The sequence below is a fragment of the Macaca thibetana genome, chromosome 15 (genome assembly GCF_024542745.1).
Source record: "Macaca thibetana thibetana isolate TM-01 chromosome 15, ASM2454274v1, whole genome shotgun sequence".
Taxonomy (NCBI): Eukaryota; Metazoa; Chordata; class Mammalia; order Primates; family Cercopithecidae; genus Macaca; species Macaca thibetana.
Genome location: NC_065592.1, coordinates 82,605,366 through 82,621,892, shown reverse-complemented (window position 1 = coordinate 82,621,892; position 16,527 = coordinate 82,605,366). Strand labels below are relative to the sequence as shown.

Below are 16,527 nucleotides of genomic sequence, written 5' to 3'. Positions count from 1 at the left end.
CATATGGCTAGCCAGTTTTCCCAACACATTAAATAGGGAATCCTTTCCCCATTGCTTGTTTTTGTCAGGTTTGTCAAAGATCAGATGATTGTAGATATGTGGCATTATTTCTGAGGCCTCTGTTCTGTTCCATTGGTCTATACATCTATTTTGGTACCAGTACCATGCTGTTTTTATTGCTGTAGCCTTGTAGTAGAGTTTGAAGTCAGGTAGTGTGATGCCTCCAGCTTTGTTCTTTTCATTTAGGATTGTCTTGGCTATGTGGGCTCTTTTTTCATTCCATATGAACTTTAAAGTAGTTTTTTCCAATTTTGTGAAGAAAGTTAATGGTAGCTTGATGGGGATAACATTGAATCCATAAATTACTTTTGAGCAGTATGGTCATTTTCACAGTATTGATTATTCCTATCCATGAGCATGCAATGTTTTTCCATTTGTTTGTGTCCTCTCTTATTTTCTTGAGCAGTGGTTTACAGTTCTCCTTGAAGAGGTCCTTCACATCCCTTGTAAGTTGTATTCCTAGGTACTTTATGCTCTTTATAGCAATTGTGAATGGGAGTTCACTCATGATTTGACTCTATCTGTTATTAGTGTATAGGAATCCTTGTGATTTTTGCACAGTGATTTTGTATCCTGAGACTTTGCTGAAGTTGTTTATCAGTTTAAGGAGATTTGGGGCTGAGACGATGGGGTTTTCTAAATATACAATCATGTCATCTGCAAACAGGGACAATTTGACTTCCTCTTTTCCTAATTGAATACTCTTTATTGAATAATTTCTCTTGCCTGATTTCCTTGGCCAGAACTTCCAAAACTATGTTGAATAGGAATGGTGAGGGAGGGCATCCTTGTCTTGTGCCGGTTTTCAAAGGGAGTGCTTCCAGTTTCTGCCCATTCAGTATGATGGCCTTGGGTTTGTAATAAATAGCTCTTATGATTTTCAGATATGTTCCATGAATGCCTAGTTTATTGAGAGTTTTAAGCATGAAGGGGTGTTGAATATTATTGAAGGCCTTTTCTGCATCTATTGAGATAATCATGTGGTTTTTGTCATTGGTTCTGTTTATGTGATGGATTACGTTTATTGATTTGCATATGTTGAACCAGACTTGCATCCCAGGGATGGAGCCGAGTTGATTGCAGACTTTCATCCCAGGGATGGAGCCGAGTTGATTGTGGTGGATAAGCTTTTTGATGTGCTGCTGGATTCAGTTTGCCAGTATTTTATGGAGGATTTTAGCACTGATGTTCATCAGGGATTTTGACCTGAAATTTTCTTTTTTTGTTGTGTCTCTGCAAGGTTTTGGTATCAGGATGATGGCCTCATAAAATGAGTTAGGGAGGATTCCCTCTTATTCCCTTGTTTGGAATAGTTTCAGAAGGAATGGTACCAGCTCCTCTTTGTACCTCTGGTAGAAATCGCCTGTAAATCCATCTGGTTCTGGGCTTGTTTTGGTTGGTAGGCTATTGATTGCTGCCTCAATTTCAGAATTTGTTATTGGTCTATTCAGGGATTCGACTTCTTCTTGGTTTAGTCTTTGGAGGGTGTATGTGTCCAGGAATTTACCCATTTCTTCTAGATTTTATAGTTTATTTGCATAGAGGTGTTTATAGTATTCTCTGATGACAATTTGTATTTCTGTGGGATTGGTGGTGATACCCCTTTATCATTTTTTATTACATTTATTTGATTCTTCTGTCTTTTTTTCTTTATTTTTCTGGCTAGTGATCTATTTTGTTGATCTTTTAAAAAGTGGCCTATTTTGTTGATCTTTTTTTAAAAAAATCAGCTCCTGGATTCATTGATTTTTTTGAAGGGTTTTTGTATCTCTATCTCTTTCAGTTCTGTTCTGATACTAGTTATTTCTTGTCTTCTTGTAGCTTTTGAATTTGTTTGCTCTTGCTTCTCTAGTTCTTTTAATTGTGATGTTAGGGTGTCAATTTTAGATCTTTCCTTCTTTCTCTTGTGGGCATTCAGTGCTATAAATTTCCCTCTGCACACTGTTTTAAATGTGTCCCAGAGATTCTGGTATGTTGTGTCTTTGTTCTCATTGGTTTCAAAGAACATCTTTATGTCTGTCTTCATTTCATTATTTACCCATTAGTCATTCAGGAGCAAGTTGTTCAGTTTCCCTGTGGTTGTGTGGTTTTGAGTAAGTTTCTTAATCCTGAGTTCTAATTTGATTGCATTGTGGTATGAGAGACAGTTTGTTGTCATTTCTGTTCTTTTGTATTTGCTGAGGAGTGTTTTACTTTCAATCATGTGGTCAGTCTCAGAATAAGTGCCATGTGGTGCTGAGAAGAATGTATATTCTGTTGATTTGGGTTGGAGAATTTTGTAGTTGTCTATTAGGTCTGCTTGGTCCATAGCTGAGTTCAAGTCCTGGATATCCTTGTTAATTTTCTGACTCATTGATCTGTCTAATATTAACAGTGGTGTGTTAAAGTCTCCCACTATTATTAGGTGGGAGTCTAAGTCTCTTTGTAGGTCTTTAAGAACCTGTTTTATAAATCTGGGTGCTCCTCTATTGGGTGCATATATATTTAGGATAGTTAGCTCCTCTTGTTGAATTGATTCCTTTACCATATGTAATCCCCTTCTTCGTCTGTTTTGATCTTTGTTGGTTTAAGGTCTGTTTTATAAGAGATTCAGATTGCAGTCCTTGCTTTTTTTGTTTTGTTTTTTGTTTTTGTTTTTGTTTTGCTTTCCATTTGCTTGGTGAATCTCCATCCCTTCATTTTTAGCGTATGTGTGTCTTTGCACGTGAGATGGGTCTCCTGAATACAGCACACTGATGGGTCTTGATTCTTTATCCAATTTGCCAGTCTGTGTGTTTTAACTGGGGTGTTTAGCCTGCTAATATTGTTACGTGTGAATTTGATTCTGTCATTATGATGCTAGCTGGTTATTTTGCTTATTAGTTGATGCAGTTTCTTCATAGCATTGATGGTCTTTACAATGTGGCATGGTTTGGCAGTGGCTGGTACCGATTGTTTCTTTCCATGTTTAGTGCTTTCTTCAAGAGCTGTTGTAAGGCAGGCCTGGTGGTGACAAAATCACTCAGCATTTGCTTGTCTGTAAAGGATTTTAATTCTCCTTTGCTTATGAAGCTTGGTTTGGCTGGATATGAAATTCTGGGTTGAAAATTCTTTTCTTTAAGAATGTTGAATATTGGCCCCCACTCTCTTCTGGCTTGTAGGGTTTCTGCTGAGAGATCAACTGTTAGTCTGATGGACTTCCCATTGTGGGTAACCTGATCTTTCTCTCTGGCTGCCCTTAACATTTTTTCCTTCATTTCAACCTTGGAAAATGTGATGATTATGTGTCTTGGGGTTTCTCGTCTCGAGGAGTATCTTTGTGATGTTCTCTGTATTTTCTGAATTTGAATGTTGGCCTGTCTTGCTAGGTTGGGGACGTTTTCCTGGGTAATATGCTGAAGAGTGTTTTCTATCTTGGTTCCATTTTCCTTGTCACTTTCAGGTACACCAATCAAACGTAGATTTGGTCTTTTCAGAGTCCCATATTTCTTGGGGCTTTGTTCGTTTCTTTTCAGTCTTTTTTCTCTAATCTTGTCTTCTCACTTTATTTCATTGAGTTGATCTTCAATCTCTGATATCCTTTCTTCCACTTGATCGATTGGGCTTCACAAAGTTCTCGTCCTGTGTTTTTCAGCTCCATCAGGTCATTTATGTTCTTCTCTAAACTGGTTATTCTGGTTAGCAGTTTGTCTAACCTTTTCTCAAGGTTCTTATCTTCCATGCATTGGGTTAGAATATCCTCCTTTAGCTCGGTGGAGTTTGTTATTACCCACCTTCTGAAGCCTACTTCTGTCAACTCGTCAAACTCATTCTCCATCCAGTTTTGTTCCCTTGCTGGCGAGGAATTGTGATCCTTCGGAGGAGAAGAGATGTTCTGGTTTTTGGAATTTTCAGCCTTTTTGTATTGGTTTCTCCCCATCTTCATAGATTTATCTACCTTTGATCTTTGAAGTTGGTGACCTTCAGATGGGGTCTCTGAGTGAACGTCCTTTTTGTTGATGTTGATACTATTCCTCTGTGTTTGTTAGTTTTCCTTTTAACAGCCAGTCCCCTCTGCTGCAGGTATGCTGGAGTTTGCTGGAGTTCTACTCAGAACCTGTTTGCTTGGGTATCACCAGCGGTGGCTGCAGAACAGCAAAGATTGCTGCCTGTTCTTTCCTCTGGAAGCTTCCTCCCAGAGGGGCACCTGCTGGATGCCAGCCAGAGCTTTCCTGTATGAGGTGTCTGTTGGCCCCTACTGGGAGGTGTCTCCCAGTCAGGATACATAGGGGTCATGGACCCACTTGAGAAGGCAGGCTGTCCCTTATCAGAGCTTGAACGCTATGCTGGTAGATCTGCTGCTCTCTTCAGAGCTTGCAGGTAGGGACATTTTAGTCTGCTGAAGCTGCACTCACAACCACCCCTTCTCCAACGTGCTTTGTCCCAGGGAGGTGGGGCTTTTATCTATAAGTGGGGGGTTTTATCTATAAGACTGGGGCTGCTGCCTTTTTTTCAGAGATGCCCTGCTCAGAGAGGAGGGAATCTAGAGAGGCAGTCTGGCTGCAGTGGCCTTGCTGAGCTGCGGTGGGCTCCGCCCAGTTCAGACTTCTGGGCGACTTTGTTTACACTGTGAAGGTAAAACTGCCTGCCTAAGCCTCAGCAATGGTGGATGCCCTTACCCCCAACAAGCTGGAGCATCCCAGGTCGAGCTCATACTGCTGTGCTGGCACAAGAATTTCAAGCTAGTGGATCTCAGCTTGCTGGGCTCCGTGAGGGTGGAACCTGCTGAGCCAGACCACTTGGCTCCCTGGCTTCAGCCCCCTTTCCAGGGGAGTGAACAGTTGTGTCTCGCTGGCATTCCAGGCACCACTGGGGGTATTAGAAAAAATCTCCTGTGGCTAGCTCGGTGTCTGCCCAAATGGCCACCAGTTTTGTGCTGTAAACTCAGGGCCCTGGTGGTATAGGGTGTAGGCACTGGAGGGAATCTCCTGGTCTGCAGGTTGTGAAGAACATGGGAAAAGCACAGTGTCTGGGCCTGAGTGCATGGTACAGTCCCTAATGGCTTTCCTTGGCTAGGAGAGGGAGTTCCCCAACCCCTTGCACTTTGCTGGTGAGGTGACACCCCACCCTGCTTCTGTTCCCCCAGCTTGGACTGCACCCACTGTCCAACCAGTCCCAGTGAAATGACTCAGGTACGTAAGTTGGAAATGCAGAAATTACCTGCCTTCTGCATGGATCTCAGTGGGAGCTGCAGACCGGAGCTGTTCCTGTTCGGCCACCTTGCCAGCAAAAATACCATGATTTCTTTCTTATCTGAAAATGACATTATTTTGTCCTCATTCTGGTTGAAGATTATTTCCTCTCAACATTTTAAAGCTCTTATTTCCCTGTCTTCTCACTTGCTTCATTATTGATGGGTTAGATTTTGTTTGATTTTCATTCCTTTGAGGTTCATCTGTCTTTTCATTTTGGTTGCATTTTTCTCTTTGATTTTGGTATTCCATAATTTCGTAATGTGTTTAGGTATAGATTTATTTTTTATATTGCTCAGAATTTACTGAACTTCATGATTTTGAACATTTTTATCTATAATCAATTCTGCAACAGTCTCAAATATTCTCCCTTTGAGCATTACCTCTCCCCCACTCTTTTTCTGTCACTGATTTCAATACATTGACTCTCATTCCTATTCTTCATATTTTCCATTTCTTGATCTCTCTGTGCTGTAGTCTGCTTTATTACCTTGTATTCCAGTTCATCATTCTCTTTCTATTAGATATGCCTAATTGCTTGTTTGCCTTTCACACTGAATTTTTAATTTTATGACTATTATTTATTATATGTAGAAGTTCTATTCAGTTTTTAAAAAATCCACCTGCTGGGTAGATTTGCTGGGTGCAGTGGCATGTGCCTATAGTCCCAGCGACTTGAAAGGCTGAGGCAGGAGGATCATGTAAGCCCAGAGTTTCAGGCTATAGTGCACCATGATCGTGCCTGTGGATAGCCACTGTACTCCAGTCTGGGCAACATAGTAAGACTCTCTCTCTCAAAAAAAAAAAAAAAAAAACATGAAAACAAAAACTATCTGCATTTTCATAGAGTATTGCCTTTGTTATATATTTTTCTCTAATCATTTAAAAAATACTTATTTTAAAGTGTCTACTAACAATTTTCATCTTATGAAGTCTTGGGTATATAATTCTTCGTTTCTTGACAGCTCATTTTTGCTGTTAGTGGATTCTTTCACTAAATGTTCTGTAGTTTTGGACTGTGAGTCTTTCTTCAGTGCAGTTTTATATGTGTGAACTGTGCACAGCCTAGGTTGAGTGCACGGCCCCCTAAAGAATTTTATATTAATTTCAGCCAGGTGCCCCAAGAATATCACTAGCCAGGGACATATTCTCACGTTAAACTTTGAGCTTGTGGATTCCCAGATCATGAGGGCAGGGTAAGTTTGCACTCTAAATTTGTGTAATATAATTAGGAATTCTCAAGGAAGAACTCCTATACCCCACGCCACTGTCTAAATGGAGAAGAGTTGGCATCCTAACAATCTCCCTGTGCTGAAGGAAGATTTTTATTTTTATTTTATTGTCTGGATTTACCCTTTTAGTAAAAATGTAGCTCTTCAAGAGTCTTGGATTTATTTATGAAGTCTCTGTTCTATCCTCCCCACCCCTTGGCAGGCTCTTTCCTGATCCCTTTATGGTTTAAGAGCCTAAGCCCCCAGATTACCAAGACTGACAACCTCCCTCCAGGTAGCTATAGCGTCAGCTTGTGTACTTATATCTCTGCTTTTCAGTTCTCTTTTTCAAAGCAGAGGAGGGGTTTCAGAGGGTAGCTGGACATTTCCCTTACTTTCTTACCAGCTTAGGTATTCATTTACAATAAAGGTCGTCAAATTTCACCAAGAATTTTTAAATGTTTTGTCTTGTGTATGTGTACACATGTGTATGGGGGAATGGGGCAGCGTTGAGATAATTCATTTTGCCACATAGAATACCTTCATGTTCTCAAGCATATATATCTTGCCATGTTTATTTTTTGAATAAGCAATATGTTTATATGATATCAGTAGGTATACATTGTGATGTTTCACTCACCTGCCTTTACGTATCTGTTTTCCATTTCCCCCCCACCCTTTCTTGCCATATTTTTTTTATAGTCAATGGAGCTTTTGATTTGGGTTTGAATTCACCACGTATTTTTAAATATACACGGTGCAGCCAGGTTCATTTATGAAATGTTAGAGGCTTGGATTATCTGGGGAGAGTAATGTCCAGACAAATATATTAAAATGACCAATGAAATTGTAATGGATCAAAGAGCACCATTATATTCCTTGTGATTTTTGAAACCCACATGCATGTTTGTACTAAATGAAATGCTTTTACTAAGCATTTGTTTATTTAATCCAGAAATCTTTTGAGTATGCTAGGCAGTGGGGATACAAAACTGAGTAAGCAAGCATTCTTGAGGAGATAAACAAGAAGTTAGGTTTAGCAATGATACATTTTGCTAGGGGTAAGTGGGATTTTACTAGGGGCAAGTGGAGTGGGAAGAACACAGGGGAGAGCATTACCCAGCTACTAGTCAAAATGAGTTGTACTGTGAGTAATAAAGAAAAAGATGATAAAATGGCAAGATTATATGTTTGTTTTATCCTTAAGATGGCACTATAAACTCACAATTCCTTCACAGAAAAAGAATACATAAAAATCACCATGATTTATCTGAAATTTCACTGAAACCTTATAAACTAGAATGGCTTGTGTGTGTCTGAAACTGTTATAGGTGCTCATATTATTCTCATTTAATCTTTGCAGCAACCCTAAGAAGCAGGAATAAGTCTTTGCCCCATTTTGCAGACTAAGAAAAGGAGTGGGAGTGGGTGTAAGTGACTTGCCTTCAGTCACATAGCTTGTAAGTGGCAGACCCGAGATTTAAAAGGACAGTGTAAATCCAGAAGCAGTGTCCTTAATCACTGTGCTGTATTACCTCTCTATAGTAATCCATATGTTGAAAATCCAGTGTCATTAAAATTATTAGTTACAGAAACTCAGTTTTTTGTGTGTGTTTTTTTTTTCCCCCAGTTCTGGTTAAATCACACAAGGAAACATTGCCCTGGCATGAGACCAAGAAGTCACAGAGCCCAGGTCTTAGCCTTCAGAGTGTGAAAGAAGACATGAAGGCATCAGGGACAATGTGCAAGTGGGTGCTGTTGGTTTCCACTGCTCTCTCCAGACTGCAGCCAGGAGGCTGCCTCTGCCCTGCCAGGTCAGATGCCCCCCGGAGGCCCTCCCATAGCACCCTGGGCTTATGGCCATTTTGTATTTAGCACTCCAAACAGTGTTTACTGGTTTATCTCTCTCTCTTCCTCACTAATCTGTGGGCATTTTTGTAACCTCCATGCTCAGTACAATGCCTGGAGCATAGAGTTCTCTAGAAATCTTTGTTGAACCTTTTCTTCCTCCATATTAAACCAAACCCTGCATCACAGGCACTATTTTCTCAGTATTCGGTTCTTCACTCCCTTCTATACACAAATAATCTCCATCCTAGACAGGAAATTATAGAAGAGAAGGCAATCTGTGTGAGAAAGCAATTTCCATTTGAAGCACTTGTATTTTAGGTGCTGCTGAGAATTGGAATAAAAGCCAACACTGGGCTTAAATTGTTAAGCAGTATCTATTAGCTAGCATTTCTTCTCCCTGGGCATTTCTAAATCTGAGAAACCTATACTGTGCTTACTGTCCTTTCCATGTATTCATCCAGGTGAAATATAGTTAAAACGAAGGTGAAATATAGTTGAAATGAAATGCCAAGGGCAACCTGGAAAGGGAAAAGAAGCATCAAACAATTGAATTTTGTCAAAGGAGCATAAATGAGGAAAGGTGAGTTAAGCAGCTCACTCTCCACCTCCTTTTTTTCTCTTAGATTAACTTCAGGTTGTTTCTCAGCAACAACTGGTAATAATTACCTCCTTTTCTGCCCCAAGCCAATATCTGGTACCCCAACCCCCACCTCTTTTCCCCCAATTTCCAAAGTTGGCATCTCTAGTAGGATTCCTGGTTTAGCAACCTTAGAAGCAATTTTGGTAGCCAATAAATCCTCTTGAAAGAGGGAAACTTAGAATCTTTGCCTAGAGTGTAAATTGACATTGAGGATGGAGCTGGTAGGAGAGCTATCACGTTCAGGAGGCGACCTTGTAAGGATAAGAACACAGATGTGGCAGCGAAACAGACTCTTTGAAAAATGTCTGAAAATAGTATTCACCACGTTAGCTGTGATTATTACTATGGATTTATGTCACCAGCAAGGAGGCTGTTGAATGACTTTATTTACTCACTACATATTATAACCCCCTTACTAGGTAGCAGATACTGTGTTGAGTCTTGAAGATACAATCTTCACTCCTTAATTCAGCAAATGTAACTGTAGCTCTGGACAAAAACAATGCTTTGGAGGAATTATGCCTGGCCTAGTATGCAGCTGAGTAGGTCAACATCTTGAAATCTTCCTTCCCCGATGTTTCAGCTCTGTTTAGGAATTTCCTTCACTATAGGCAATTAATCATAAATAGAATTTGATTTGCAAAATTTTATTATAAAATTTTATTTTCTCCATAAACCTCAGGATATGTATCTTGTGTAGCTGAGAATTTTTTGTTTTCTTTGCATTCAGAAAGATAAAGCTCTTAACAGATTAATTTATGAGTTTGGACACTCTTGAGTGGGAAACCCTCCCAACTTCAGGGAAACAATGGACTTTTGGCTACACAAAGTAGTTAAGAGGTATGAGCCTTTGAATCAGACCAGACTCTTAAATTCCTCCGTTTAACAGATACAAAATCGTGAGTAATTTCTTCACTCTTTTGAGACTCTGTTTCCTTATCTGTGAAAGAGCTAAAATATTTCCATCTTACCGAAGCAGGAAAGACATTCATTCAAGTATTTTTTTGTTGCACACTTACTATTCCAGACACTTTCTAGGTACTGAGAATACCAAAGTAAACAAAACAGCAAGAAATCTTGTACTCTGTTAGGATATGAGTTTACATTCTAATGAGATAAAAAATTGAGATTGTCTATGTGAAATAAAGCATGCTATAAAAATTATTGTATCTGTGGAGAAAAGGAAAATTAAGAGAAAAAAGTAATAATTATTGTATTAATGTATAGAGTGCTTATGTCACTAATAAAAGACTTAAGCATTTTGTTGTGGCAGAGTAGAGATTCAAATTAGAATCTGTAGTTATGTAGTGAAGATACTCTGATGAAGACAAATAATGTAGAAATGAGTTAATTGCTAGTGAAAAGATTTTCAAATTATTTTTATTAGGTAATTTTATAATTTCATAATAGCTGTTAGGATACACAAACATATATATACAATTTTCTAAATAAGTAAATAAAAAGCAGTTTAGTATATCTGCCTGAATGTGTAGTATTCAAAATCTTACCAAAACATTTATTATAAAAATCAGTAAAATTGTTTAACACATTTATAAAAATTGCTGGGTATGTATACATAAACATTTTAAGCTTGCTTTACAAAAAAGAGTTCAATTTCTATTCATGTGCGCATAGTGACTTCAAAGGTAGTTCAAAGGGGGAATAAAGAAGGTAGCATTGCCTTGTAATACATCATTAATTAATACTGACTTACCTTTGGACATTCATGAAAAATCCTTTGTTATCACATATGGTGAAAATATTAAAAATTAATACTCCATTTCTATGAATAAAACATAGAAAAGAAGACTTTATTTTTCCAGACTAACTCATTAGCATGAAAGACTGCATTCATTCTGCAGATATTACTGACACCCCATATTATTTACTTTAAAAATATTTACGATACTTAAAATTCAAAAGGAAACCCGCAAGACCTATTTTTCTCCCAATACATTCACTGAATGCAGATTTAAATGAGCGCATCTCATTTTGATTGTGCCCTTTGTGTACTTTAAAATGACTACAATATAGTACATTTGTATTTTTAACTGGTACCAAAATTAAGATGAATGATCTATGCAAAACCAGTAGCCTGTATTTCTAGTAACAGTTGTCATATGCAAAAAGAAAAAGCCCTGAGTCAGTATGTTTTTGCAAAAGTAATGAAGGAGGGTGCTCTAAAGTCATTTTATAACTTATAAAATTGTTAAGACTGTCCAGTATTCATTTGCTTTGTTTTCATTTTGATTGAAGAGGTATGATTTTCGTCTAGTTAATCCAATTCAGATCATTTCTTAATACTCAATTTCATTTAAGTCCTCAGAATGTCCTGATGATTGTTGAGTTGTATCTTCCATTTCTGTCAGGAAAGACAAATATACAATAACAGTATTTATTATAGAAAAACATTTAATTTGTATTCTTGTAGTTTGAAACAGTATCGCAAAGTCCATTTTCAGTCAAGCTTATATAATTGGGATAAATATTACCTCCACAGGGTCCTGCCTGAAACTTAACGTCATCAATGGCGATATCACTTCTTATCGATACTCCTCGAATGGCTTCAAAAATAATCTGAAAGAATAATATGTTTGAATTTAGAAATAGAATCATCCTGATAATACAGTGCTGGTCAGGGCAAATCCAGGCTTTGTAGATATGAAAACTTAGATTGCTCTTGAGGATCCCTTTAAGGAAAAGGATACCAAATTACAAATTGAAATCTAGAGATTAAAGATAATATTTATTTGGAATTTAAAGAAACAATAAATTACTGAAGCCTTGAAGATTCAGGTCCCTGTCTTCTGAGATCTCTTTACCAATTTCCCAGAAATCCTTGCCTAGAAATGCTTCCTGGTGGTAACCTGGTTTCCTCTTCCCAGTTGGAACACTCTGCTCCCAGCATCCCCCAGCACTCACAAAGGGTCTGTGAAAGTGAGGTGCTCAGAAACTTAAATTTCCCATAGCACTCCATAAATCTACGTCTGATACTGCTACTAGGTGGAAACATTTAATATGACTGATGATACCCATGTGTGAACAGAAAAGTATAATAATGAAGTTTACCAAAGATAAGGGTTCACTTATGTTAAATACCACAACATCAAAGACACAGCTCAGGCAGAGGAGAGAATCCGTTTTATAACTTTAGATTCTGAGAAGAAAATAACTGATCAGATATTGTGGTTGTAGGAAAAATAGATTACTTAACCAGCTCTAAGGCTGTCCCAACAATGGTTAATAAATTACTGAATGGTCCACGGAGGCCCATGGGTAATGAAAGTTGTTCAGAAGACGCATTTGCTCTATTCATTTTATAAGCAAATGAGTCTTCCTTGGAGTAGTGTATAATTTAAATTAAATTTTTAAAAGCCCATAAATTTTATTTAAACCCTCCCTAAAATTAAAACAAAGAACATAAATTAATTAATACGTTTATAAAGTTACTTGAAATTAATGTTTCAAAGAAGCTTTAATGACAGACTAGTGGCAAAATACTGTTAATAAAAATTCTTTTTTTTTTCTTTTTATTATACTTTAAGTTCTAGGGTACATGTGCACAACGTGCAGGTTTGTTACATATGCATACATATGCCATGTTGGTGTGCTGCTCCCATTAACTCATCATTTACATTAGGTATATCTCCTAATGCTATCCCTCCCCCCGCCCCCACAATAGGACTCGGTGTGTGATGTTCCACTTCCTGTGTCCAAGTGATCTCATTGTTCAGTTCTCACCTATGAGTGAGAACATGCGGTATTTGGTTTTCTGTTCTTGCGATAGTTTGCTGAGAATGATGGTTTCCAGCTGCATCCATGTCCCTACAAAGGACACGAACTCATCCTTTTTTATGGCTGCATAGTATTCCATGGTGTATATGTGTCACATTTTCTTAATCCAGTCTGTCACTGATGGACATTTGGGTTGATTCCAAGGCTTTGCTATTGTGAATAGTGCCACAATAAACATACATGTGCATGTGTCTTTATAGCAGCATGACTTATAATTCTTTGGGTATATCCCCAGTAATGGGATGGCTGGGTCAAATGGTATTTCTAGTTCTAGATCCTTGAGGAATCGCCACACTGTGTTCCACAATGGTTGAACTAGTTTACAGTTCCACCAACAGTGTAAAAGTGTTCCTATTTCTCCACATCCTCTCCAGCACCTGTTGTTTCCTGATTTTTTAATGATTGCCATTCTAACTGGTGTGAGATGGTATCTCATTGTGGTTTTGATTTGCATTTCTCTGATGGCAAGTGATGACAAGTATTTTTTCATGTGTCTGTTGGCTGTATGAATGTCTTCTTTTGAGAAGTGTCTGTTCATATCCTTTGCCCACTTTTTGATGGTGGTGGTTGTTTTTTTCTTGGAAATTTGTTTGACTTCTTTATAGGTTCTGGATATTAGCCCTTTGTCAGATAGGTAGATTGCAAAAATTTTCTCCCATTCTGTAGGTTGCCTGTTCACTCTGATGGTGGTTTCTTTTGCTATGCAGAAGCTCTTTAGTTTAATTAGATCTCATTTGTCAATTTTGGCTTTTGTGGCTGTTGCTTTTGGTGTTTTAGACATGAAGTCCTTGCCCATGCCTATGTCCTGAATGGTATTACCTAGGTTTTCTTCTAGGGTTTTTATGGTTTTAGGTCTAACATTTAAGTCTCTAATCCATCTTGAATTAATTTTTGTATAAGGAGTAAGGAAAGCATTCAGTTTCAGCTTTCTACTTATGGCTAGCCAATTTTCCCAGCACCATTTATTAAATAGGGAATCCTTCCCCCATTTCTTGTTTTTGTCAGGTTTGTCAAAATTCAGATGGTTGTAGATGTGCGATATTATTTCTGAGGGCTCTGTTCTGTTCCATTGGTCTATATCTCTGCTTTGGTACCAGTACCATGCTGTTTTGGTTACAGTAGACTTGTAGTATAGTTTGAAGTCAGGTAGCATGATGCCTCCAGCTTTGTTCTTTTGGCTTAGGATTGTCTTGGCAATGCGGGGACTTTTTTGGTTCCATATGAACTTTAAAGCAGTTTTTTCCAATTCTGTGAAGAAACTCATTGGTAGCTTGATGGCGTTGGCATTGAATCTATAAATTACCTTGGGCAGTATGGCCATTTTCACAATATTGATTCTTCCTACCCATGAGCATGGTATGTTCTTCCATTTGTTTGTGTTCTCTTTGATTTCACTGAGCAGTGGTTTGTAGTTCTCCTTGAAGAGGTCCTTTACATCCCTTGTAAGTTGGATTCCTAGGTATTTTATTCTCTTTGAAGCTATTGTGAATGGGAGTTCATTCATGATTTGGCTCTCTGTTTGTGTGTTACTGGTGGATAAGAATGCTTGTGATTTTTGCACATTTATTTTGTATCCTGAGACTTTGCTGAAGTTGCTTATCAGCTTAAGGAGATTTGGGGCTGAGACAATGGCGTTTTCTAAATATACAGTCATGTCATCTGCAAACAGGGACAATTTGACTTCTTTTCCTAACTGAATACCCTTTATTTCTTTCTCTTGTCTGATTGCCCTAGCCAGGACTTCCAACAGTATGTTGAATAGGAGTGGTGAGAGAGGGCATCCCTGTCTTGTGCCAGTTTTCAAAAGGAATGCTTCCAGTTTTTGCCCATTCAGTATGATATTGGCTGTGGGTTTGTCATAAATAGTCTTATTATCTTGAGATATGTTCCATCAATACCGAATTTATTAAGAGTTTTTAGCATGAAGTGCTGTTGAATTTTGTCAAAGACCTTTTCTGCATCTATTGAGATAATCATTTGGTTTTTGTCTTTGGTTCTGTTTATATGCTGGATTACGTTTATTGATTTGCATATGTTGAACCAGCCTTGCATCCCAGGGATGAAGCCCACTTAATCATGGTGGATAAGCTTTTTGATGTGCTACTGGATTCGGTTTGCCAGTATTTTATTGAGGATTTTTGCATCGATGTTCATCAGGGATATTGGTCTAAAATGCTTTTTTGTTGTACCTCTGTCAGACTTTGGTATCAGGATGATGTTGGCCTCATAAAATGAGTTAGGGAGGATTCCCTCTTTTTCTGTTGATTGGAATAGTTTCAGAAGGAATGGTACCAACTCCTCCTCTGGTAGAATTCGGCTGTGAATCCATCTGGTCCTGGACTTTTTTTGGTTGGTAGGCTATTAACTGTTGCCTCAATTTCAGAGCCTGCTATTGGTCTATTCAGGGATTCAACTTCTTCCTGGTTTAGTCTTGGGAGAGTGTAAGTGTCCAGGAAATTATCCATTTCTTCTAGATTTTCTAGTTTATTTGCGTAGAGGTGTTTATAGTATTCTCTGATGGTAGTTTGTATTTCTGTGGGGTCAGTGGTGATATCCCCTTTATCATTTTTTATTGCGTCTATTTGATTCTTCTCTCTGTTCTTCTTTATTAGTCTTGCTAGCAGTCTATCAATTTTGTTGATCTTTTCAAAAAACCAGCTCCTGGAGTCATTGATTTTTTGGATGGTTTTTTGTTTGTCTATCTCCTTCAGTTCTGCTCTGATCTTAGTTATTTCTTGCCTTCTGCTAGCTTTTGAATGTGTTTTCTTTTGCTTCTCTAGTTCTTGTAATTGTGATGTTAGGGTGTCAATTTTAGATCTTTCCTGCTTTCTCTTGATTTAGTGCTATAAATTTCCCTCTACACACTGCTTTAAATGTGTCCCAGAGATTCTGGTATGTTGTATCTTTGTTCTCATTGGTTTCAAAGAACATCTTTATTTCTGCCTTCATTTCGTTATGTACCCAGTAGTCATTCAGGAGCAGGTTGTTGAGTTTCCATGTAGTTGAGTGGTTTTGATTGAGTTTCTTAGTCCTGAGTTCTAGTTTGATTGCACTGTGGTCTGAGAAACAGTTTGTTATAATTCCTTTTCTTTTACATTTGCTGAGGAGTGCTTTACTTCCAACTATGTGGTCAATTTTGGAATAAGTGTGATGTGGTGCTGAGAAGAATGTATATTCCGTTGATTTGGGGTGGAGAGTTCTGTAGATGTTTATTAGGTCCACTTGGTGCAGAGTTGAATTCAATTCCTGGATGTCCTTGTTGACTTTCTGTCTTGTTGATCTGTCTAATGTTGATAGTGGGATGTTAAAGTCTCCCATATTGTATGGGAGTCTAAGTCTCTTTGTAAGTCTCTAAGGACTTGCTTTATGAATCTGGGTGCTCCTGTATTGGTTGCATATATATTTAGGATAGTTAGCTCTTCCTGATGAATTGATCCCTTTACCATTATGTAATGGCCTTCTTTGTCTGTTTTGATCTTTGATGATTTAAAGTCTGTTTTATCAGAGACTAGGATTGCAATCCCTGCTTTTTTTTGTTTTCCATTTGTTTGGTAGATCTTCCTCCATCCCTTTATTTTGAACCTGTGTGTGTCTCTGCATGTGAGATGGGTCTCCTGAACACAGCAAACTGATGGGTCTTGACTCTTTATCCAATTTGCCAGTCTGTGTCTTTTAATTGGACCATTTAGTCCATTTACATTTAAGGTTAATATTTTTATGTGTGAACTTGATCCTGTCATTATGATATTAGCTGGTTATT

At 38.1% G+C, this 16,527-nt stretch overlaps 1 protein-coding gene and 1 long non-coding RNA gene across 5 annotated transcripts in view; one reads left to right on the top strand and one right to left on the bottom strand.

The window, feature by feature from the left end:
- Positions 1-16,527, top strand: part of LOC126937482 (uncharacterized) — a 48,187-nt gene that overhangs the window by 21,239 nt on the left and 10,421 nt on the right. The window contains exons 2-4 of one of the 4 annotated variants that reach the window (XR_007719740.1): positions 8,112-8,295; positions 8,794-8,912; positions 9,703-9,812. The exons of 1 other annotated variant lie outside the window; for it this stretch is intronic. This is a non-coding gene — a long non-coding RNA (uncharacterized LOC126937482). The remainder of the gene's footprint in view (positions 1-8,111; positions 8,296-8,793; positions 8,913-9,702; positions 9,813-16,527) is intronic. 2 more of the 4 variants (XR_007719739.1, XR_007719737.1) reach the window with 2 other exon arrangements.
- MAMDC2 (MAM domain containing 2) overlaps positions 10,335-16,527 on the bottom strand; it is a 171,151-nt gene continuing 164,958 nt past the window's right edge. Inside the window, exons 13-14 of the mRNA XM_050760910.1 lie at positions 11,465-11,549; positions 10,335-11,334 (exon numbers count right to left, since the gene is read on the bottom strand). Coding sequence (XP_050616867.1) covers positions 11,270-11,334; positions 11,465-11,549 — 150 coding nt within the window. The 3' untranslated portion in view covers positions 10,335-11,269. The remainder of the gene's footprint in view (positions 11,335-11,464; positions 11,550-16,527) is intronic.